This window comes from Scomber japonicus, chromosome 3 (assembly GCF_027409825.1).
Source record: "Scomber japonicus isolate fScoJap1 chromosome 3, fScoJap1.pri, whole genome shotgun sequence".
Lineage (NCBI taxonomy): Eukaryota > Metazoa > Chordata > Actinopteri > Scombriformes > Scombridae > Scomber > Scomber japonicus.
In genome coordinates this window covers 24,536,824-24,563,647 of record NC_070580.1, presented here as the reverse complement: position 1 = coordinate 24,563,647, position 26,824 = coordinate 24,536,824, and the positions used below count along the sequence as shown (strand labels likewise).

Below are 26,824 nucleotides of genomic sequence, written 5' to 3'. Positions count from 1 at the left end.
ACTTTTAAGAATATGTACTTTTCGCATAGGCCAGCATTTTGTGGCATATACAACAAAAAAAGCTACAGTATATCAAGGTGTTTTTTGTTTCTTTTGCATCCAGCATCCACGAGAGAAAGAGAAAAAGAAAGAAAGAAAAAAAGAAAGAAAGAAAGAAAGAAAGAAAGAAAGAAAGAAAGAAAGAAAGAAAGAAAGATATGAGAACAGTACACTCTGCCATCTGATGTCTACATAAGAGGATTTATGATATATATAAAATGCTGACAATATTGCAAAATACTGCAGATGCCACAAGATTGGACTAAGAGGGAAATGTAGAAATTCCCAGTTGTGAAATGTGAGGTAAGACATCCACAATGTGCAGTACCACAAACACTCAACTTTTAAAGGTTCTTCAAGGAGTTAGGTTTTGCTGTATTTGTTTACTGAGTTTTTAAGTTTAATTAATGCAATTATTACCATTTACTTATCACAATCAATTCAATATCTCTACTAGTAGAGTTTGTTACAGAGATCCAGTGGAAGCAGAGGTCATTACCTTTATACCTGTACTGTTAAAGAGCGAATCAATCAACCCACAAAACAATACAGAGGAAATGAAAATATTCTGCAGTCATGTATTTAAACACTCCCATCTTTTCTTGAAATTTAGTTGGATCACGTAGCTGTCAACAATACAGCTGCAGTATGTTGCTGAGTTTAGAAATACACTGCCAAAATCCCACAATCCCTTTAACTCATTAATACTGAAGTAGTTAAATTTTATACTTGAAGCAGATTTTCTCTTTCCATTATAATCTAAACACACATCTGCTACAACACTCAGCCGTAAGCTACTCCAGTGCACAAGAGGATCACAGTCCAGTGAATCATAAATGTAGGAGGAACAAAGCCAGCCATGACCGCAAAATAGAGCTATGATGAAATGAATTGTTATACCTTCATTTGTGGGGGAAAAGAAAGTACTGGTCTACTGCCTGTACAGCACAAGGGAATTAAGGAAAGCTATATACTCATAGAGCTTAACTGCCATAAACAGACACCACTACTCGTGTAAAAATCAAAACAAGGTGGGATTATGAGACAATGTAAGATATTAAACTGGATGATCACCACGTGGGCATGAAATGCTGCCAGATGATCATACAACCCTAACAGCACAATGGGCAGTAGTGCCAGAATTGCATGTGGGAGTTTTCATTTATTAATGTTAAAACAATCCTACCACAACCAAATCAATGAGAACACTCCTTTATAATACATCACACGACAAATCCAAAGTGAAACAGCCTTAGGAAGGCTGAAGTCCTCCAAAAAAACCCAAAAAACAAAACTAAGGGATTAAAATGTGGCAGCAACCCTTTAAGAAAACCAGTCAGGGTACATTGTGTTTAAACATGCCGTATAACACTAATATTAGCCAGAAAGCAAAAAGAGCAGCTGACAGTCTGAGAGGATACTTTAATGTAGGGCTGTAAATAATCATTATTTTCCAGAACTGATTTCATTTTTTATAAATTGAATAATCTATGAATAGAAAGACAACAGCGAAAAAATACCCATTACAATATGCTAGAGCACAAGGTGATAATATTAAATGTCTTATTTTTTCAACACGTCAAAACCCCCAAATATTCAATTTACTATCATGTAAGACCAAAACGAACGCTCACAGTTGAGAACCTGGAACCATCAAATATTTGATATTTTTACTTAAAAATGCCTGAAAGGGATTAATAAATGATCAGAATAGCGGTTGATTAATTTTCTTTCAATCACCAAATCATTAATCAGTTAACTGGCTAATTACTGCAGCTCTACATACATGCCTCTAGCAAGGTAGAAATCTCAAGGGTATTGGCCATAATTGACCTTTCCTAAAGTACTGGACTAAAGCTGCAACCAAGTGCCATTATACAATCTGCAGGGGAGCCAGCTAACCAGGGAGAAAACAGCATAAAACAATTCATCCACAAACCAAGTTAAGCAGCCAACTGAGAGATTCACAATGACCTGTTTGCTGAGGCCACCATTCTACCTTGCATGCAGTCAGCAAAAGTCTTAAGAGGATTTTTACACAAAGATTTGGACTTGGATGAAGAAATTTGACACAGCCAGCAAGAAGATCTTTTCAGGCTGATTGTTCTGCGCACTGGTACATGTAGATGAATATGCAACACACTATTTCAACACATTAGGACAATGTAATGGGATGACAAGAAAGGGTAGATGTTCTGTATGTGATTCAAGGTACATTAAGAACTCTGACTGTACTGTATATCTTGGCCTTTTAATGTAGGATACAGAATGCCCATACAGACAAATTATAATGATCAAAAATGAAGAATCAGGTCAATAATGATTAGTCCTGTGCTGCTCAGAATGTGCTGGATGGGTATACAAAGAATGTAGTTATTGTTACTGATTTGTCCTTTGGTCATAATGTGGAAAAAGCACCTACAGGTATTATTGCAGTGTGAGCATTTTGAGTATTGATTTATATGATGATGATTGAATATCAGTAGTTGAAGCATCACTTTTTCTTATTGACAACATTAAAAACAATCTAATAAATTTAAAGTCACAAATTGTAGCTTCGTCAACTAACTGATTCTCTGAATGCAGAGTATTTTACACTCTATTTTACTCTCTATAATCAGTCTTTAAATCAGTTACAAAACTGGACTGTGAAATCACTGCTAATGTTGCACATCCTGCATTCAGTGTTGCTAACATCCTTCTACACTGCTTGCCCAAAGGTAGACAAGGGAAGTTAATACAATCCGCAGTATGCTTTATCTATGAAGCCATTAGAGGATTTTGCTCTCAGGAGCCTGACTTCAGTGGCCATAGATCAACTGTGTTCAGTAGTCCTCCCTTGTTCCTCCTATCTTACTGATCACATCAGATCAGCATGCCGAAGTGTCTTTTCTTGGGTGGCTGGGTGGGCAGACTTCCCACATGTCTGCGGCAATGCCACAGCACCTGATCAATAACCCAAGGCAACTCTTTTGGGACACATCTAGGAGAAAGAGAGGGACGGAGGAGAAGAGTAAGGAGGAGAGGGGGAGTTGGGCCGCACTGGTGGAGTGAGGGTGTCTCGTTTGCATGCGGGATGGCAGGCAATGCATCAAAAGATGACAGCTTTTCCATTCTTCCTTAAATAAGAGTGGTGAGACTCTTGCTTGCTGCGCCTTAACTTTAATCATTCATCTAAATAACTGTTGCAGAAGTCTGCTACCGAAGGGGGGCTGCAGCTCCAGGCAGGCTGCCATGGCCATGGGGAATATGAGAACTGACGTCGCGCTCTTGGATTTCTCATTTGTAAACGTGTAAACATATATTTGAGTCAGATTGCAAAAGCACAAAAGCGCTTGTCCTCAGCACCCGCAACAGCACCCCCCACCCACCATCTCTGCCTTCTCTCACTCTTTCTCTCTCTCATAGATTTATGTATTGAAAGAGTTTGAGATTCATCGAGGTTAGACTAAGCAAGAAAAGGTTCGGAGGTGGTGCGGTGTACTCAGGCTCTGGCAACATGAGTGACGTTTTGAGCAGTTAAGTGACAGTGATTGATGCCCTCTGTGTTTCGTAACTTATCAAGCGCATATATACACACACACTCTGCAAACAGATAAACAGCAGAAACATTTGAGATAAAAAAAATAAAATAAACACTAGGGACTGGTGTGAGGGAAGGGGGAAAAAAAACCTATCTACATAATGAATAGATGAGATGAAGAAAGGAAGGAGAAGAGAGGCAGAGATTCCCAGCGGGTGTAACTGAGCCTGGGAGACATCAGTTGGGGAGGGATACAGGGACACATGGGCCTGTGACGACTCCGACAAGTCACCCAGGCGGCAAAATAAAGCCCGGCTTCCTCAGATTTGTTTCCAGTGCTCATCAGTAGGAGAGCTGGATGACGGATGGACTGGCACTGGGCGCAACGCGAGCATGTCAAAGTTACTCACCATAATAAAGACCTGCTTTTTCCCCTTCCATTCGCTTCCCAGTTTTGCAGCCACCTGCAGTCACGCTGCCTGCAACCCATTTCATCTCATTTCAATCTGGCTTTGTTTGTGTCTTGTTCTTTGTCCTGTGTGCTTTAGTGTATTACATACACTGCTTTTTTTGGGGTATCACAGTTTTTACATTTTCATGCTTGCTTTCAAGTATATGGCTTCAAGAATTTCTCTCATTTGTCCTCTTTCTTGCTTAATTGCTTATCCTTTCATCCATCCATTTTCTTCCTTGTGTCCCTCAATACCTTCACTTTGTTGCATTACTCCATCCATCCATTCATTCACCCATCAATGACTTTGATGTATGAAAAATTATGACAAGCTCTCGACACTTTCCTCAATGTCTCACCCATCCTCATCCCTCTATTTCCCTCCTTCCTTTATTTCTTCAGTCCTTTCTACCATTTGTCCGTGCTTCCATCCGTGTCTATGACATGACTAGAATTGTGACTAGCTCCTGACACTGCCGTCTACCCTGAACTTCTTTCATCTCAGCTTTGCCCTTTATCCCTACATTCTTCCTTTCTTCCTTTATTTCTTCATCCCTCCATCCTTTCTTCATTTCATTCTACCTGACTTCATTATGACTAGCTCCTGTTATTTTCATCTTTCCTCCTCAAATTTCTTCCATCTCTTATTTGTGATCATTGTCTCCATTCTTTCTTAATTTCTTCATCACTCCATTCTCTTTTCATGTCCTCCCTCCTTTCATCCATCAATGACTATGGCATGACAAGTACTTCCTGAATATTTCTTCCTTAATTATTCTATGACTGTATTTATCTAAATATCCTCCCTTTATTTCCTACTTCCCTTCTTTTCTCTATTCATCAACTTCTAAGACTTCCATCCTTCTCTCATTCTGAAATATCTACCAAACCTTAAATCCATTCCTCCAATCATCAATTTTCTCATCACAACGTCTTTCCTCCCCTTATGTGCTCTATCATTCCTCATCTCTCCCCAAATCCTTCTTTTATTTTACTCCTTCATTTTACTATGAAATGACTAGAATCATAAGCTAGCTCCTACTTCCTTCCTTTTTTCAACCTATATGTCCTCCATCCCTTTATCCCTTTCTGTCACATTACCACCATCTATACTTTATTTCCTTCTTCCATCCATCCATCCATCCATCCATCCATTCATCCATTCGTCCCTGACTACATGACCAAAATTATTGCTAGTTCCTGATACTTCCATCCTTAATTTCTTTCATCCCTCATCTTTAATTCGAAACATCCATATTTCCCTCCTCCCCACTTTCCTTTCATTTTGCTGCCAGACACAGAGCCTTCCAGTTTCTCTCCCTGGATTGAGTCAGTCCGCTTTTGGGATGTAATAGGATGATTAGACAAAGATGAAAAGACTAAGCATTTCCATATCTGCTCCTCCCCTGCTGTGAAGGATGCTCTCCATGCGTTAGGGGCTGAGTGAGGCTGAGCGGGGGCAAAGCTGAAACTTGCGAGGGGATACATGGCTCTCTGACTTGGGGCGAACTGTCTTCACTGAGGCTGATTGCAGAGTTAATTGGAGAGAAAACAGTGGGAGGTGCCAATGAATAAAATCCCTCAGAGACTCTGGCAGCAGGGCACGGCGACATTCCCCTGTTCACTTCAAGGTTAAGCACACACACACACACACAAACACACACCTGCTTCTGAGGCTGAAGCGACAAGGTTCCTGTAGTATTATTAGATGTGCTCCAGTACAACTCTATTCCGTTGTATTAATCACATGAAAATAACTAAGAAACAACATGTTACAAGAGGCAGACAATACATAAACATACACATTCAAGCACACAATGTATAACAAGTTTTCTCCTCTCCTGCCTTTTGGATGCCTTTGCCAGTGTATAAATCACCCAGCTTCAAGGACACAGCATTGGGACCCCTAACTGGGATCTTTCACATCCACCATCTGGACGCAAAAAACCAGAGTGCTGACCAGCGGCCCTGCTCTCATTCTGTTCCTCAGGACGAGCAGCAAGATGGGGGCGGGTGTATACTGTAGATAGAAACCTAATCAATCCAACGACTGCTTAGTGTGTACTGAACTTCATAGAAAATCCTCTCTGGAGATGAAGAGAAGTTGAATAGAGCAGTAATGATATTTTGAGAGGGAGAAAAGAGAGAAAGACAGACAAAAAGAGAGAGAAGCTGTCAGTGTCTCCACTCATCCAGAACTGTCCGAAGCATTCATTCACACTCTCTCTCTTTCTCTCTCTCTCTCTCTCTTTCCTCTTTGCTCGCCCTCCTCCAGAGACTGTGGTCCTTCATCATTCAACTTGGTTTCACACTCCGAGAACCAATATCAAACTAGATATGAACAGAAATGAGAAACACGGGATTGTCTTTCCACAGACAATTGTGTCCACTGCGGTTATTTGTGTCATACCATCCACTGGTGTAAGTAGACCTATATCTCTCTGGGCTACCAGTCTGCCTGCCTGCTGTCTTTCCATCAGGCTGAGAACATTACTGAGGACAGCCATATTCCTCTTTCCTCTCTCTTGCTCTCTGTACCAGCTCAGGTCATCTCACCTGCAGGGCACTGCCCAGTGGCTGATCACTTGGTCACTGTCAACACCCAGATGTGCACATACACATAGACATCATCCATGACTGCGGATGCCCACATTTAGACCGTAAATTCAAAGGAACCCATCTGTGCATGCTACAGAGATACATATGTGGTCATAATGCTGAAGTCTATCCTTTAAATTTTGTAGAACAGAATGAAATCATGAAAAAGTTGTAATGTTTTAGTAGTGATGGGTGACACTGGTATTTCATATTGATATGAATCACAATATAATAATCATTATTATTATAATAACTGTAATAAATGTGTATAGCACCTATTATATAAATAAATGCAGCTCAAAGTACTTTACAACAAAATAAATATGTACACACATGATTCACATCAAGACATAAAATGAAGATAAAAACATGAAAATGAAATGTACATAAGATAGAAAGTAAAATCCACTTGATAATATTAATAAACGTGAAAACGTGGAATCGTGTAAATACAATACATAGAATGCATACTTCTGTGGTGGCAATTGAGATTTAACAAGTGAAAACTCACAAAGTATTTCTCCATGTGTATACAATATGGAAAATTAAGAAATCTAAGTATCTGAAGCCACAAGCAAACAGAAGCTCTCTTCATATGATACAACTGTTTGTAAATTAAATGTTAAAAAATGTGAAGACAAAAAACTAGATGGTAAAGTCAGTTTCTGGGAAATCAGTGAATTAAAAACCTAACAATTCAATACCTAAATTAATTTATCAGAGTGAAATGATCTATAAATCCATTAATGTCATAATAATCAATGCTATTGATTTGCAACACTGGCTGAAAATGGCCAAACACAACCAGAGATAATAAGAATAAAATGATTTGTGGTGTTTATTACAGCTTGAGTGTTTTTTTGTTGTTGCTTTGTTTTTCGTTTATAATTACCCTTTAATCATATTGTTATATGCTGAAAAGAACCTGACCAATATTTGTTTTTTGAGGCTAATATTGATGCTGGAAGAAAATGGATAATCATACAATGGTTGATGTTTTTTTTCTTTTTACATAAACAGATGAAATCATTTTGGTAATGGTCCTTTAAATTTGGTTATTATAGAGTGGTGTCTTTGATCTACCCAGCTGTACATCAGTCCTCTCTGGTGGACAAACACAATGAAGATACTTACTTACCTCACACACAACTTTGACATTTCTGTAGCCTACTATTATTTTCACTGGCCAACATATATGCTGATACACATATATATAGGTTGTATGGGGTTGTATCTAGCTGTACTGCTGATATCTGGGAACATGGGAACATGGCTACAACTCAAACCAGGCAAGAAAACAAGCTGTCTGATGATCTCAGAAGTAGCAGTTTAACCAGATTATCTGAGCTGTGAGCATACCTAGAATTTTAATAATTATCAATCACTCTGTCTGTGAACTAAGATGGATGGTTATGACCAGAGGTGGAAAGTAACGAATTACATTTACTCACGTTACTGTAATTGAGTAGCTTTTTTGTGTATTTGTACTTTTTAAAGTAGTTTTAAAAATATGTACTTTTACTTTTACTTAAGTATGTTTTGTGTGAAGTATTGTACTTCGCTACATTTTAAATCACATCCGTTACTGAGTAAAAAATGTTGGCCGCATGTTTTTTAAAGCAAAGAGTATCGTACAGAATCATTAACCAGCATGATACAATGACTTAACATTCATGCAGCCTGTTACACCTGGCAGCTAGCTCTCATAGCGACATATAAACTCTAACACAACACAACAAACTAAAAGAAATGTCCGTTAGACGTTGTGCTGTCATCTGTCTCACTCTTCGTGTAGGACGAGGCATTGAGCATGATGCGTTCACATGTAAAGGACAGCGTCGGAAATGAGAGAATTTAGCGAAAGCTGCACAGGGGCACAGCCTTTTAAACATGGGTACTTTGGGTAAGTTTGGTCTTCTTTGGGTCATTTAAAGAAAAGTTATTGCTCTTGTGACTTTGACCCGTAGTGATTCATAGATATGTAGTATGACTGTTGGTTTACAACAGGGTGATTGTAGGACTAGGATCAGAGCTTTAGAGGGGCTCAGCTCCTAATGAGAATTTGACATTCAATGCCCTGCAAGTGTTTTAAAAACCCCCAATAATCATTCATTGTTTCCCACACAATATTTAGAGACTATGGAGGGTTTATCATTTATTTTTAGGGGTGTTAAGATCAAATTTAGGGGTGTTAGAAAATCAAAAAAAAAAAAAGTCTAAAATCGCTCCGAGTTTACAGAATCCACAATTATGCCACCTTCAATTTAATGGTTGTGTTATTTGAAAATGTTTTATGGGATGGTCTTCACTAAAATGACACATATCTCCATAAATGTTTTAAATGTTGTGTGTCGACATATTTTGTCATTGAAGCTGAATTTGTAAATGTATACCTTTATCTTTAATTAAAACAACTAGTTAGAGATTTATGAGCCATCACTTTGTCCTACAGCCGCCCCCCCCACCCACCCACCCCCGTTATAAAAGTAACTAAGTAACTTTTACTCAAAGTATTTTTTTAACAGGCTACTTTTTACTTTTACTTGAGTATATTTTTAGACCAGTACTTTTACTTGTACTCAAGTAAAATTTCTTCAAAGTAGTGGTACTTTTACTTGAGTCAAATATTTCAGTACTCTTTCCACCTCTGGTTATGACTGACAGTTTGAGTAATATATTGCTTTTGAGGCATATCTGACTAAGAATATGTTTAAAACCTGTTTATTTCTCAGTCCACTCTTTTCTTGCCCTGTACCACTTCTGTGAAGCTGTGTCACTGTGTACCAAGAACTTGTAAATATATTTAAATAATACATTTCTTGCTGTGGACAAATTGCTATCATCTCACAGTATCATCATGTTGCCTAACTGTTTTTTGTGACTTCTGCAAACAAAAAGCCTCAAGCAGTTTTTCTCAGGTATGGACAACCTGTAGCAGCTGATTTGTATAAAGGAATATATGGCACTGCTACAGTATGATAGCTGTGGATTTGTATTACTGACCTGCTCTGATTCACACTGCTTGTGTTGATTCAACAGCGATAAAAGGCTCTGGACAGACCAAGACTTGTGACTAATGGTCCAGCAGGATCTGTGGTTCAATTACCGTGTGGGGCAGCTCTCCCCTGTCCCTGGGCTAGATGCTTTACTGGAATAGCTTCAGTAAACACACACACACACACACACACACACACACACACACACACACACACACATTCTCTCTCTCTCTCACACACACACACACACACACACACACACACACACACACACACACACACACACACACACACATTTCCATCCACACAAATGCACACACAGCCTTTATAAATGTGATGTCACTGACCAAAGGATATCAACACTAATACATTTCTCTCCTTTTTTTTTTTCCTTAAAGATATGTCCACAAGAAACGTATTGGAAGATTGGATATTGGCACTATCTAAATGAATGTTTTCAGGCCCTGGGGAGGCAAAGGCTCACTGCACCGTCTGGGTCTTTAAAAATCAGGGGACAGCTGATGAAAAGCTTGGCTGAAGCAGTTTATCCACAATGAGTGAGAAAACACAGGAAATGAACAACGACCTATGAAGTCAATTCCAGCTCTTGCACAGATCTGTTCTGTCGGTTAGCGGGTGGGAATCTTCACAAGAATTCATAGTTTCCCTCAGCTGGTGAGTTTGAATCTAAGGCATCTTGACCAAACAGACTTGATTGACTGAAAACTGTCAATGACATTATGTTCTATGTAGCAGAGCCACAGTTTGGACACTGCACATAAAAGGCAAAACAGCTTATATCAACATAACGAGCTTGGCCTTGGCATTCATGGTAGCAAAAAAAAAAAAGATAGACGCAACAAAAAAATGACCAGAATTTGCTCGTGTTCCCCACTGGTCCAACCAGCCCTGCAATGACAAAACTAAACTGACTGACACACACGCACACAAACACCCACACAGCGCGAACACAAGACAGGTTTAAAGATCTGGCCTGTTTCCAGAGCAGATGGGTGGGTTGGGTAGGGGACTGGGGTGGGCCTGGTGGGTGGGGGGTGCAGGAGAGCGTCAATCTGTCATTTCTAACAAGCCAGGAGACTTGGAGCCGGGGCAGGTCACAGACACAGGACACACACATACACACACGCACTCGCCCACTCCTCGTCCTCACGCAGGCGTCACATTCCAACTGTGGCATTCCTGCTAATTAGAACACAAATTAATGATCCAAGCTAGAAAGACAGGCTGACTCTCCCTCCCTCTAGTCAACATTTAGCCTTCCTCCCAGTTGCACCTTCCTCTGCATTGGCTTCTCATTCTGTCTTGTTTTCTTTTCTGTTTGTCTCCTTTTTCTATCTCTGTCAGATATTTTGCTCCTTTCAAGACAGGTGAGAGAAACACTTAAGGGTGGTGCAACGGTGTGCAAAAACAGCCTGTTTCTGATAAATTAATTAATTATGAGAAAAGGGTTTAATTTGCATGCTCAAGTTTTGTCTCTATTGGACAAGAAAAATACAATATTTATCCATTTAATATTTATTTCAGCATTCCTTGCACTCGCACCTTTGCACTACGTGTATCCTCTTTACAATTTATAAAAATAGTTTTACCTATATACTTTCGTTCATCTGAGTTCACTTGTTCAGCTCAGGCAATGAGGCCAACGCAGAAGTAACTTAGAACTGCATTCTATCAAAAGGCCACCAGGGGGCAACTGTTTTGTGTTCAAAAGGACAGATAGACTATATGGAAATTGCTGTGAACTTACCGACAGTTTTCTCTGGAGTTTTGTGGTTATAGTTAGTTGTAACAGCTAACTTGGTTAGCATCACCAGGTTGCCGGTGTAGACTGTGGTAGTTAGGCGTGCAATTTCCTTGAGATCCAGCCCTCACAACCTCCCCCACTCCGTCTCCTTGCTCCTAAAGTGTAAGTCGAATCCGTGTTCTTTTTTTCCCGACATGCACCTCAAATTTTCAATATGGCGCTGCTCAGTTCCGATACTATTGGCCTCAAAGCAGCAGTCCACAAATCGGCTGTCACGGCTGTTACGTCCATTATATATACAGTCTATGGTTCAGCTTTGTTGTCCTTGTTTTGGATGGATGACCATGTGCATCTCCTTAACATTGTTATGAGTACACCAAGAGCCCCTACAAACCAGAATCAAATACCTCGTGTACATACTTGGCAAATAAAGTTGGTTGTAATATATTTGGAGGAAATGGTCTTGAGTCTAAAAGGCAGAGATAAACTACTAGTACAGCTAGCCAGGTAGCTCAATCACAACTTTCTCTGACTCTCTGAAAATCCTGTATCTTTTGTCTCTCATGCATTATTTTCCCATTAGCATTAGTGTAGAGTTGTCACTGCATAACTTAAAGAAAGTGAAAGATTGGGTTTGTAAGTTGTACAACAAGTGCTAGTAGTTCCCTCACAGCCGCACTGCTGAATAAATTGCTTGCTTTGTGATTGTATCTGTTATTCTTTCAGGGAGAACAGTGATAAATTCTGGGGCAAAGTCACAGCAAACAACAACAAACTCAATCTGGCAGTGCTCCTCTGCGGTCCAGGACACCTTGCCCACAATGCATCAGTGGCAGGCTGACCTTGAGTGCTAGGCATTAAGGTCAGGAAGCATCATTAGCCCTGCTTCCCCACTGTAAGGCTAAGAATAGGAACATGAACACAATCACTCACTCATCATCTCCATATATCTTTTCTTTCTTGCTCCGCCAAGTCATTATTTCTGGTCAGGGTTTGCTGGAGAAAGCAAAACAATTAACTATCCTCCTGTAGTACATGTTGGCTTAAGGGGGATTGAATGAGCAACAGAACATAATTAAGCATCAATAAACTATGAACATTATCTAAACTCCCAAATCAATATGGAAGATGTATTTAATGTCTCTCTTTTATTTTAAACTCAAAATATATTCTCCTTTTTGTGTTTTATTCAAGCTGTCTCTTGTAGATGATATTACACATAGATTTGTATTTTTCTAGCATTCACTGGGCATGTTGCTACATGCAAGTAAACACACCATACACCGATTGTAACTGGTGTATTCTCTCTACACACTCGTTTTGAAAAAATCTCTGGAAAAAACAACAACCTGTATCGGAGACTAAAATACAGCTGCTTTGATTCATTCAACTAAACAAATGCATCCCACTTGTTTGACTAAAGTATGGTGGAAAGAAACACCTTGTTTAATGGGAAAAGAACATGTTTTTTAAGCGCATACAAATCACCTGATAGGAACAGCTCACACCCTCCATCTCTCCATCTATATTTCTTTCTCTTCAATCCCAGTTGGGGCTCTGCCTCACAATCGATACCTTTCACCACTAAGCCAATCTGCAATAATAAAGGCATTACAGACAGGGAAAAATAACACCAAATCTTATTAAATATGGGAGATGGTCTCTTCCCCTCTATGTCTTCCTCTCTGTTGTTGCCAAGGTGAGCAGGAAACAGCTCCATTGGACTTATCACAGCGGTTGCTCTGATCCCCAAATGTTCTGAGTTGATCAACAGGCTCTGGATCAAGGTCTGTATTGTAAGTTACAGGTAGAGTTTTGAGCTTAGCATTCTGCTCAATACTCCAACCAGCCATGTATATTTCACAGGATTGTCTTTTATATGCAGTCTGTGGCTCAGTGGAGCACTCATCTTTATTTCATTTTGTGGCAGTTTTTAATTTTAGCTGAGATTGTTTTATTTTATTTTTCATCCACCTCCTCCCCCTCTTTCTTCTCTTCCACTCCTTCCATCCTTCCTGACAACCCCCTCTGCTGACTGAATCAGTAATGACATTATGCTTCTTGCACTCTCAAGCTTTCAGCAAAGCAAACACTAACTTCTAGCAATCTGATTTCTGCTCGTACTGCATCAAACCTTGAAAAGGAATGGGGGAGATTCACATCTGAACTCTACCCATTTTAACTCTATTACATTAATGGACAGCTGTAAATGTGATGTTATATGTTTGCACTTTATCAAAAGCCATCAGCCAAATCAATCAAACCAAACATCACATCCCTCTTTTGGGTTTTGGTTTTATTTTCTCAGGTTTTAATATTTCTGCCACTATGTAATGGGGCTTTTGTTTGATGTACGAGAAACACTAACAATGTCCTGCTTACTATTTCTTTGGTTGTATGAAACCCGCTAAATACAACAAAAACAATTAAAACTACAGCAGTGATTCAACTCAACTTGATTCATTTGTAATTCGATTAGTCATTCAGTCTATAAAATGTCTGAAATATGGCAGTCGCTGTTTCTGAAAGCCCAAGATCACATCCTCAGATAATGAAAATGAAGATCCAAAAGATATTCAGTTTTTCAGGACTAAAGAAACCATGAAATATTCACATTTAAGAAGCTGGAACCAGAACATTTTAGCATTTAGCAGCACCATCCAAAAATATGTTTTCCTTTTTGTTCTTACTGTTGTTGTTGAACAGCATGTTTGAGCTTCACCCTGCAAGTTCACATCCAACTGCTAAAAGCGGAAAGTTTATCAAGTGCTCACTGAAGACCCAATTTTAAAGGGTGGGCCTACATGCAAAATTTGTGACATAACAAATAGCTAGGAAGCCATCATGATCCAGTGTTCAACTTACACAAATGTGATGTGGAAACTTGAAGCCTCCAGTGCACATACACTGAGAATGGACTTTATAGTGAAGTAGGATACATCTTGTGGTGAAGAGGAAAATATTAGAAATTACAAATATCTGAATGAATAGATTTAGAAATGTTTAATGAGGGAGAAAGAAGAGGTGTTATTTACATATTTACAAATAATATAATTCAAAGTATTTTATATACAATACGTCTTAAAACATGTCTAGAGAGGAGCTTTAACAAATTACTCAAAACAAAACAGTTTCAAAATCAAACGTATTATCAAAATAGTCGATGATTAATATTTTGTTGATCGACTAATCAGTTAATCAACTTGCAGTTCTAAACTAATGCATTGCTTCAATACCACAATGGGTAAGTTGGAAAACAATTTTTTCAGGGACTATAATATTTTTTTGGAATTAGGGTGAAGTGACAACAGTGGTGGAAGAAGTAAAAGTTGCATACTGCTCTGTAAAAATACTCCACTTTGTGGACAGCTGTGGCTCAGGAGGTAGAGTGTGCGTATGGGTGAATGAGAGGCAAACATTTTAAAATGTTTGTCTCTTAAAGTAAGGTAGCATATATATGCATTTACCATTTTCCACTACAAGCAAACATCCTGTATATAAAACTGTACCAAGTTAAAGCACATACAGTAAGTATTATCAACATATAACTCTCTCTCAATATAGAAATAAAATCAGGCATTATGCAGGCAAAAATGGTCTCTGTCACAGTTCTATTACTCTGTATTAAACTATTGCATAACTATCACACTTACATTACATTGACTAATGCATTGACATGGACGCAGCATTTTAATGTTGCACAGTAAAGCTGCTGTTGGGTAGTTTAATTTACTGTATATCAATTGATCATATTTTATATGCTCTTTACAGGTTTTTAAAATCTGAATATGCAATGTAACTGCAAACTATAGCTGTCAGATGAATATGGTAGAGTTCCTTCTTAAATGTAAGTGTAGAAGTAGCCTAAAATAAAACACTTGAGTGAAGTACAAGTATCTCAGAATTTCCCTTGATTAGATGTACTCAGTTACTTTCCACGAGTTAAAACAAAAAGTTACAAAAGTAGAATGAAGAATGAGGGCCACAATGTTCTCTCTCCCCCTTTAACCTCAAATATATGAATCTATCACATTCTCATGCCTTTATAGAGTCATCACATCTTCTCCGCAGAGATAGACAGTCATTTTCCTCGCACACTTCTTATTTATCAACCTTTCCAGCGGCCTCAGAATGACAAGGAAGGATGACAGAGTTCTTCAGATCATCTCAGTAGGCTCGGTCTGAAGGGAACAATTAACCCACAAACACAACAGTCTAAACAAACTGAGTTAGCCTTGCCAATATACCCTCAGGTCAATACAGCCAGCAGTCCACTCTTTACACATTTGTTTGGGGTCCTTGGTAAAGCTGCTCACAGCCCCTGGACAATCCTAATTAGCTTGTAATTGAAAACTAAACTGAAACTGAGAATTCTTGAAAAGTGCCAGAATTGTTTCTAATCCACTACAAGCCAATTACTATAAAAGTGTAGTGAAAATTACATTTATTTTTTGTAGAAGTTGCTGTAATAATCATCCAAAAATAGCATTTGAAGAATTCTGCAAAATAAATACAGGGTGGATTTTTTTCAACAGCATACCACCTCAACATTTTCCTTTGATGCTGACAAGAAAATAATAAATCTGTACCCAGACTGATTGGCTTTTTCTCCATTTCAAAATACAGTTTGGTTCTTATTTGTAAGTGTTCCTGCATGTGTGACACACTACACTTATGTTGTTAGAATAACAGCAAAGCTATCTTTTTGCTTTTGCTATTTCAGGTCATGACAACACAGAGAGAACAGTCGACAGAGAAAACAACTAGATTTCCTCTTTTACTGCTCCAACACAAACAATAACAACTGAGCCAAAATTATGTACTGAAACCATCAAAGGTTTACCTTTAATATATTTCAGTACATCATTTTGCCTTTATCCTACAAATGGTTTCAGCATGGCCCTCATGCCCCTCTGAACAATATTCTATGAAAAATAGCACTTTCCATTTTGGAAAGGGCCATTGTCCAGCCAGTGGAAAATGGTTTTCTATGTTCTCATAGCTTGAGAAAAAAACATTTCATTCCTTTATGACCCTTTCAGAGGGTTCACAGAACATGTTATTAATGAAACTAACTAGAAACAAGAAAGAAAAACAGCATTGAACTGAATTTAAATTGATGACACATTTCACAAATAAAACTGCCAGCTTATGAAGCCACTGAATAATATTTGTGAATCCACTTGTGACAAATTCCATTTTACACCAACACTTACTGAGAGCTGCATGACATCTTTTCTCACATCTTAATCCACAGTAGACAGCAAATTTGTTACTAAATAAAAAGCAATTAAATAATAATTTAAGTTTCAAAGCATTATAGATAGTCTATTGCAAAACATACATACCTACCCGTTACCACAAATCACCAATTGCAAATTAAAAAAAAATAGATTTAGTGTTGCTTAAGAAATCCCACAAAATAAAAAAAAATGTAGCTGAAAAGTACCCAGGCACAAACTTCACTTTATGAAGGAGTACAATCCCTCAAGTTTAAAAAGGTTCATTTAACCTCTTTGGTGGTGAACACCATTGCGGATCTGTAACTATTCAAATGTTTCCACATACTAACACTGACGTTCTCTTGTCTCATGCTTAGATGTGTCTTAGTTATGTCTTTCAATTATGTGTTTGCCAAATAAATTTCCATCTTTTTTGGTGCCTAAAATTAGAAAAAAATGAAATGTGAAAATTGACTGCAGGGGCAATAATAGTCTGGTACAAATCCTCTTTTGCATGTGCATACAGACAAGCAACATCTGAGACTTGAAGGATTGACTTCCAAGATGACATTCAGTATGATCTATAAAACAAGTATGAAATGATTTGGCAACTGAATGTAATCTCTACATACTGGAAATATGAATGTAAAGGAGACACTGGGGTTTGATATCTCAATGAAGAACACAAATGAAATCATTAACGAAACGATTTGGCAACAGAATCTAATCTTTGCTATATCAGACGTGGTAAATGAAAATGGGACGGTGGGTTGATATCTGAACGAGGAACATTTGTTATCACAGATGAAAATCAATTCTTACCAAAATAGAAATCATTGTTGAGGCGACGTGCATAAAAAAACCCAGAGCTGTTAAGGTGCAGCAGTATTATGGGTAGAAGGGATACACAAATATTAATGTGGCCTGAAACACACGTTATTGAAACACACATTAAATTTCAAAGCCTTGTGTAATCCATGTCGTGTAGTTAATAATAAGTGTAGCAGGTAGTGTATATTATATGAAATGCAAAAACAAAAATGGTGGGGAGGAATGTGAATTACAGGATTGATATGGGTGACACAGGGGGGCTTGCGAGGATCTCGTGGATTAAACGCCGGGGAAAATTACAAAAAAACATTTATCAGCAACGTTCATTTGTAAATCTCATTTTAATCTCTATTTAGTGGATGTGGCAATCTCCAAATAATGCACATCCAGTTAAATACAAATTGCTTTGCCTGATGAGATTTTGTAGGATGTGATAAACCTTGAGGCACACAATGATGTAGGAGTAAAATTTGTGGACACATCATTTTTGATATTACTCTAAGGTTAAGTCCTAAAGTTGATCACAAGAATGATGTTCAGATTGTAGACTACACCATAAATTCTGGGTGTATGTCGCCCTTAAAATGAGGGTTTACTCATTCAAGGTCTGTGCAGGGATTTCTGAGACCAGACTACTGAACAGGTACATATACAGTAGTATGTTGGTTTTTATTTTTTTTACCTTTTGGCAGTTCCATTCCACAAGGCAAGAGGGTAGTCAATCTTTCACAAATATATTTTTAATCTCTTCCTTTCTGTCCTTGTGTGTGCATGTGTTTGATTTATGTGGCTCAGCAGGCCATCAGGACACAACACTGGCCTTTCAATACTCCGCTGTCTGATGTACTAAGACATGAGATCACACTGGGATCCTTATCTCAACTGTTAGAAAACATCCAACCACAAAAAAATGAGCGAAAAAAATTGTAAAGGAAATGAATACCTAGAAAACAAAAAAGGTGTATAGGATAATATAGAAGAGTGGTGAAAGACAGAATGGAGAACAAAAAACAAAGCAGTGATCAATCTAAGATGTAAGAATGTCATCTTAAGCTCAACTGAAACTGCTTAAGTCCTTGGTTGATGTCAAAGTGATTTCCAAATGTATTGACTTCATGAAAGTAAACAGTTTTCAGACCAGGAAGTTGCTGATAAGAGGGAATTTGTAGTGTAGTGGTGGACGTGATTAGTGATCTCAGGGGCACATCCATGGATACAAAGAGGTCATTAGTTCTCTGGCTACCTCGCCACTCCATTGGACTATTGGTGCATGAATACCAGCCACAAGTAACTACCTGAGGACTAGGGAGGAAGTTTCTTGTCAGGCAGATGTGCATTTGAGCCATCTTTTGCTAGTGTATAATATATAGTATATAATATTCCTCTATTGGTTAGGTACCATTGTTTTGTCATGCCGTATATTTAATTTTTTTTAATGCTGCAGCAGGGGAGGTTTTGAATTACTGTAAGAAGGAGCAGTTGCTAAATATCTCTGACCATTTTGAGAAGGATTTGGGCGATAGACACCTTACAATTCTGAAGGCTAACTTGTTCGAGGATGGGGTTTTCAAAGGCGAAAGGCATTTTGATGTGGCTGCTCCTAAGATCGTGGGTTTGTCTGTTCCTTGTGAGGAAAGTTTAAACAGTGGTTTAACTTTTGTGCTGCAGAAAGAACTACTTTTGTTGCAGTTAGAACAAGGTAAGTTTCAGCAGCAAACAGAAAGGGGAGAAATTGGCTCTTGAAAAATTGAAGCAGGCAACAGAGATGAAAAAGCTCAAGCTGGAAGAATATAAATTGACTTTGATTCGAGATGATAAGATGGCAGTGGGCTCAGGTTCTAATGATTCCTCTGTGTCTCCAGAGTCTCCACAACGTTTTGATGTGGCTGGTAATTTGTGTCTGGTGCCAAAGTTTGTGAAAGGGATCCTGACACATTCTTTTCGCTATTTGAACATGTGGCTGACAGTAGAGGGTGGCCTGATTCTGAGCGTACGTTGCTTTTGCATTGCATCTTAACTGGTAAGGCTGAACAAGTTGACGCTTCCTTTCCTGTGAATAACAGCCAGAGTTGCACTGCAGTCAAAGTTGCTGTGTTTAAAGCATATGAGTTGGTGCCAGTAGCCTACCAGCAGAAATTTAAAGCGCAGGAAAGGTCAGGTAAACACATGCATATGGATTTTGGCAGAAAGTTGGAAACTCTCTTTGCAGGTGTTCAACGTTGGAAGTTAAAACATTTACTGATTTGTGCAATGCAATGGCTTTGGAGCCATTCAAAAATTCTCTGCTGAGCAATGTTGCTACCCATATTAATGAGCATGAAGTCAAAACTTGTCCAGATGCAAACGCTTGATTCTGAGTCCAGTACCTGTGATACTGTGGGATTCTGAATCATGGAGACATCAGCTAGAAAGCTATTGTAGGTTATGGTACAAAGTATTGTCCTTTTTGTGTTGTGTGGCTGTTAATCAGTATTAAAAAGGTGTTTGTGGTACAACATCATTATCATAGCATAGAACATTATGTTTGCAATGTTTTGGGTAATTTAGCTGAATAGGTTTTTAAGTTTTTTTTTCTTAACCCAGTGTTGTTATTTGTTTCATGAATGTCCTGATGGAAGCCCGTGGACCATGGCAAATAATAAAATAATTTGTCTGCTTATTCAAATAATTTCTGCCTACATAGACAAAGAAACAACAGCACCCTCACTGAACAGACCAGGATGCCCCTATGAAACCAAAATTATAAAATATAAATTACTCTCTTTTAGGCACAGATCTTTCTCAGAAAAAGAGCACAAAACTTACAATTCAGAGAAGCAGATTTGTACTCTAGCAGAATAAAACCTCACAATTTAATATCAGATGCACAAATTCAGTACACATTACAAAAATAAGATGTTTTTGTTTTTTTGTTTGTTACAAGAAAAGTAGAACATGGAAAGTTTTTAAAGTCCTAGTGAGTACAGGAGTGGCCATCAGTCACAGAATCTGCAAATGAAATCAATCAAGATGTTTTCTTTTCACTGCCTGAACTGTAGTTAGTTGAGCTTTCTGCATTCAGTCATGCAACACATTTTACTAAAGCAGACTTGCAATGAAAGTATAAGGTTATACTGCTGCCAAGTTCTGTGTCCAAAGTCATAAGGAGAGAAAGAAGAGTAAGATCAGCATTCCCGGGTTGGTCCTTCAGGAATTCAATCTGTGCTGCTGTTGGCCTCCTTGTTTATGCTGCATTACATTGTTCACACTTCTCTCAGCTGAGCATACAGACATGCAGCTCTCTGCAGTGAGATGTCCACTCTCACACTGGTGGAACATATGTTTCTGTTTCTTTGTCTGTCTCTGTCTGTCACTTTCTACCCCTCATTCTCTCCCTGTCTGTTTCTCTAGGTGCCACATTATGTCACTGACTGGTCATGTCGCTACATGCAGGTTGGGGTCTGGTCCAAGTATTTGGCGAGGGGAGGGTGACATCTGGTGAGCGAAGTGAACGGAGGCTTTAGGAAACTAGTTCCATTTAAGGTTTCCTGACCCAGAGAGAGAGAAAAAGCTGGGGTTTTTTTTGTAAATGTGAATATATGATTCAGCTGTTACTCTGAGGACTGCAGTTTTAGCTATCTTTATTAAGGCAAGAGTTTGCATGTGTGTCGCAATTTGAACTTTTATCCATTGAAAGAAAGTGTTGAGTTTTTAATTAGCTAGATCCAGACAGTTAAATAAAGGAACATTTTTGGAAACAACAGCATTATGATTTTGGCAAACACCAGTTCAGGTTATGGTATTCTCTTCAATATCAGTGTAAATCTCACAAGCTCCATTTTTGCCATGACATGATCTATAGTCGGGTGAACTATGATGAGTGGTTTAGATTATGGCAATAGACAGAACTATATTTTGAATTTCAGCTGAGCACCACTTGTCCAACTTCCAACTTCTGAATAATAACAGGCACTGCATATCTAAACACATTTCAGTGGCTGCACTGCTTTTATTAGAATCAACAGAGAGCTGTTTTGGAGCTTTCAGTTGTATTACACAAGCTTCAGCAGATGGAAATTGCCCAGCTGTCATGGATGTTCAAATTTCAATTTTCTGAGCACTTTAAGGACACCTTGTCCGTGGTTAAAAGTTGAAATTAAAATTCTTCATGTTGAAAACAATAATTGAATCAACAATATAAAACACATGACCCTCAGACAAAAAAACACAAAAACTCACTTGTCAGGAAATCATTTTTAAGTGTTGTTTTAAACTGTTCCATCCTCCATTCAGGTTGTTGGTTATTTATTAATTGTTTAAAAGGTGGATTTTGTGTGGTCTCTACCCATTGATGATTCCCATAACACATGCAGATACAAAACCAGCCTCATTACACCACAGTGAGTGAACAAAATGTATGGGCTGGTTGTTCGAGGCTACTCACATATTGGTAACTTCCACACAAACTGTGGACAGCCCTTCAACAGATAATTCCTTCGTTCAGAATCTGTAATAACATCAAAAGCATAAATTGGTAAAATGCATGTCAAGGTCCTCTCACACACGCTGACAGTTAAGCTCTGCATGAGGAGTATAATGAAATTTCCCAATGTGAGGGCAGTTAAGATGTGAGATGATTTTCTGATGTGCCCACGCAGCCTCAAGTTCAGTTTGCTCTGCACTCCTCTCCTCTCCTTCCTCAGGCCTGACCTAGACTCCCCCCCAGTAACCTCCTTTGGGGCAACTTGGACCAAGTTAAAGGAGGGAAAGTCTACCCTCGCCGCCTGCGCACATACCACTCCCTCTCTCCTGCCATCAATCTCTTCATGCCCCCTGCTTCTTCTTTTCGCGGGCTAATTAACTAAAAACCAAGCAAAGATTTTATATAATTCAGCAGCGAGAACTGCCATGTTTTGATCCAGAAACACCCAGAGAGAAACATGGTGACTGGAGCCAGAAACCACCAAGAGAGGAAAAGGGAAAAAATAAAACACAAACCACCAGTCTCCACAAGCGCGCTCCAGCAGAAGCTATCAGAGCACAAGAAGCTGGAAGCTGAAACTATGAAATTCTCCTCACATATTTTATTTCTTCTAGGGCTACATTTTAATCAGACACACTGGCAAAGTAGTTGTAGGCCAGGCATGACCAGTATCAAGGTGGGGGAGCAGGGGAGAGGAGGAAGTGGAGAGAGCATGCAGGAGGAGAAACTAGGAGATGGAGTGAAAGATAGAGGCTCGATTGTGAAGGTTTTGACGGGCAGGTGGCGGGTGAGACAGGTGTAAGATGAAAGACAGAGAGAGAGGTAGAGAGACAGAGAAATAGAGAAATAGACTTAGAGAGGTACTAGGGATCTGTGACCAAATGGTCCTGTGGAGTGCTCGCTTCTCTACTGAATTCTCCTGGTCACCCTCCATTAAGCTTGGGTCCAGGAAACAATATATAAAGAAAGTTTTAACATGGGAAAACAGTCTGCAGTAAACAAATCCAAAAGGAAAAAAAAAACAGATTGTACAAGCAGACTGTGTTGCTTTCATCTCAATAATGCATCCCATGGACCTCCTGAATCGCTGAAAGAACAAACAAGAATGCATATCTTCTTTAAAAAAACACATCTAATCCCTGACCTTCATGTATGTCCAGCGGATTTCTGCAGAATCTCTTATTTATTAAGATAGTGTGATTGCTGAGGTTCAGTGCCTACTGAGGCTTATGAAGGGGGTCACCACTCTAGCTGGGTTACCTATGTCTTTTATTCCTCTCACACTGCCTCAGTTCTCCAATAAATCCAGTGCATGTCTGAATTAATGCATTACAAGCCATGCCAGAGATATTAAAAAATGATACAAACTAATCCCTCCTCCATGGTCCCATCTGTGGCAGGTTTTCTCACGCTGAGCTGACCCTGAGCATTCTCTGCCGTCTGCACCATGAGTTATGATATTTGGTGTCTCTTGGATTACACTTTAAAATTTCATTACATGCTCAAACTCCTATTCAATATATCTCTACCAGGTGTGTCACTATTAATCATAAGACGTTGTGAGAACTCAAGACTGTCTTATACCTCCAATACCTCCTGTGCTACATATATGCATATATTGTGTACATGTGTGCAGAACAAAACAAAAAAAACATTCGACCTTAAACAATTGGTTGATTGATCACTTAAAAAAAAATCAACAAAATATTGATAATTAATTAATCATTTTAAATCTAGCTTCTCCATTGTGATAATTTGCTGTTTTCTGTGTTTCATATTGTTGCTAGTTGAATATGTTTGGGTTTGGGACTGTTGGTCATTCCAAGTAAACAACATTCTTCTCTATTTTTCAGCATTTTATTAACCAAATGATAATAGAGATAATAATTGACAGGGTTTATTATTAGTTGCAGGCCTAAAAATACAGCTACAGTAAAAACACAGCTCATTACAGTTTGTGCACAAAAGAAGGCAAAACACAGACTCATACAAAAGCTTTCATTTTGTTAAGATTCTGAAACAATTTGGCAATCTGTATGAGCCTAGATGTTCAGTTCACATGGTTGTCTCTCGCACCAGTAAACACACGTGAACACATCAGGATACATTCTGCGATATCAACATATCAAAAGTATGAGGCACAGCATGTCTTTTTCCCAGGAGGGAGCTGCGACTAGGCAACGCATTGACCATGAACAGCAGCATTATACCATACGTAACTTGTGGCCCCCGCCGAGAGCTGAGCTACTCATCATGCATGTATGAAACAAACACGGTGCCCATCATCAGGAGCCAAGTGTCCCTTCTGATGTGATCTATTTCCAAAGCTCGACTCTGCTCCTCGCAGCCAGGAAAAAGAGAGAGGGAGTTGGGGAGAGAGAGATTAACACACTGCTCACATCATGAAGATGACTGGGGACCTCTCAAATTGGAGCAACACCAGTAGAGCAATCTAAAGTAGGGCTGACCACTTCACGCCCAGAAACTCCCTCTGCTGCTTTATTTATTAAATCATGCAAAAGAGGACAACAACAACAATACCCCAGTGGATATATTCAGGAAAACTTATAGTTGAATACATTACAAAACAAACAAAAACACCCCCTCTCAAAAAAATTCAAAAAATATAGCATGCATTTGTGAGTTATAAATATATACTTAATCCAAATCCCTTTTTCTTTTTACCTACAGTAAGATGCCAGAGTTCTCATTTGTTAAATGATGTCTTATAAGACAAATAGTCATGACTGTAGACATGCTCAATTAGCAAGCTCAATTAGCACTTAACTCAAAGCACAGCCGAAGCTGATGGGAATATCATTAGTTTTGCAAGCATTTGGTCATAACCAAACTTGTCCAAATTGGACTAAGTAACATTTTGATTTGATTGGATTACATGAAAAGTCAGAGGGTCACCAAAGACACGAATGTCTTCAGAAATTCATCCATCAGATAAGACATTACACTAAAAAACCAAATTCCGAACCTCATGTTGGCACTTGAGAGAATTCAGGGAGTCACCAGAGGGATTTATCCTCTTGTGATCATGACTGTCTGTGGAAATTTTCATGCCAATCCATTTTATTAAGATATTTCAGTCTGAACCAAAGTGTTGGACTGACTGCCATTGCTATTGCTCAGGCAACATCCTAAAGCAATACTGTCTGAAATTGTCAAAAATTGTGATTCAAGTGAGGAACAATCTAATCAAATGACAAATAAAAATGATAACAAACCTAACCTGACATTCAATAATAATTTCAGTACATATCCACCCATACCAAAGAAGTACTGAGGTTTGATATCCAGCCACATTGCCAACAGTAAGTAAATCCTGCACACAACATTAAAAAGCTCAAATATTTACAGCAACACATTCAAATGTTTTGACCTCACTGTTACTTAAAGTAAACATAAAAAGTATGATGATGGGTGAAGTTGTGAGGCTCCCCTCCCCCCTTCTCCTCTGTTTAGGATACTATGCAGTGATGGATGTCTGCCCTCTTGGCAGACACTGTTACAGGGCCATGACACACCCAGTTGTAATGTCCCTTCATCGGCTTCGGCTAAGTGTTCATTTTCTCCCCTCTGCCATCAGGGCTATAATACCTCAGTAGTGATTGCTGTGTTATAAATAAGCTCTTTGTCTTTCCCACCTTGGCCATGATAACACTGAACAATCAGGTGCTCCTAATGTACCCTGCATTCCTTAATTTTACCCCTTGGTTGTATATACGTGTCAGTGAGTATGTTTGAGAATAATTCATTTTATTGTCGCTCCATTCTATTTATGCATGTCTCTGTCACATATCTTTACTGCAAACAGATTACGAGTAATGTTTTCAAATTGATTTCTTTTCAGGCGTTATCATCTCCTCAGATGTTCCCTTTTTTTGCTCCCACAAACTCCTCTCAGGGAGTAATTTTACACAGTCGTTCCATAAAGATTGGTGAGTCATACATAGTACAATTGTAATAATGGTAGCCCATCCATTGAGCTAGGCGGGGATGCATTAAAATGCTGTGTGAGTGCATGTTCTGCAGTGTGGGTAGAGCTCAGTTCAAGACAGATCAGGTGTGGTTATCTTGACCTGGACCTCCATATGTGCTTTGCCTGCTCTGCCCTCATCCTCCTTCCCTTCACGAAGGCAGAGGGAAGAGAGGAAACATAAAACTGTATGAGGCCCAAAAAGGATAAACTACAGAATAGGATACAAAAACATGGAGCTTTAGATTTAGACATCATATTTTCTGTCCACCATCTCAACCAAACACAACAATCTCCGTCCCCACCACTTACTCCTCCGCCATTCTGGCAGTTTTATAGAGAGCTATGTTGGAGGCTGGACGGTGGCTCAAGCCTGGAGACGTGAGACCCTCATGGGGTTGAGACAGCAGCTGTGCCCAGGCCTTCTTCTCCAGATTATCCTGGCAGTGAAACCCGGGTTTCATAGTGTGATGTGGAGCCCAGTGTTCTGCTTCTCTCTCTTTCTCTCTGTTTTTCGCTGTAGCTCAAGAACTCATTTTGACAACAGGTCAGGGATAATTTGTATTTATGTTAAAGCTTGTGCGGTGTAGCGATTCTTAAAACACTACTCCTCAAGTTTGTTTCTCCTGGGTTCAAATGATTAAGGGACTGTAAAATAATTTTTTCCTCATCCCAGATATGCATTCTATTTTAGCCTTTTCTGTAATATAGTTACATAAATTCACACTAAAAATCACTGAGCCAAAACCAATCCAACTCAAGACAATGAGTTGCTTTAATAAATATAGTTCTGACCCAGTGTCATATGCAACAAGATTACCTTTACCTTCAAGCTGCCACAAATCTATTATTAGCTGTACAAAATATGACAATATTAATGAAAATATGAACGCACAGGACATTTGAAACTGCAAAAAGGTACATGTTTATCTATCAGTAATACACAGTG

General features: G+C 38.8%; 1 protein-coding gene across 1 annotated transcript in view; it reads right to left on the bottom strand.

The window, feature by feature from the left end:
- LOC128355310 (neurexophilin-2) overlaps positions 1-26,339 on the bottom strand; it is a 34,502-nt gene extending 8,163 nt beyond the window's left edge. The window contains exons 1-2 of the mRNA XM_053315555.1: positions 26,188-26,339; positions 26,002-26,086 (exon numbers count right to left, since the gene is read on the bottom strand). Of these exons, the coding sequence (XP_053171530.1) occupies positions 26,002-26,086; positions 26,188-26,339 (237 nt within the window). The remainder of the gene's footprint in view (positions 1-26,001; positions 26,087-26,187) is intronic.
- Between the last annotated feature and the right edge of the window lie 485 nt (positions 26,340-26,824).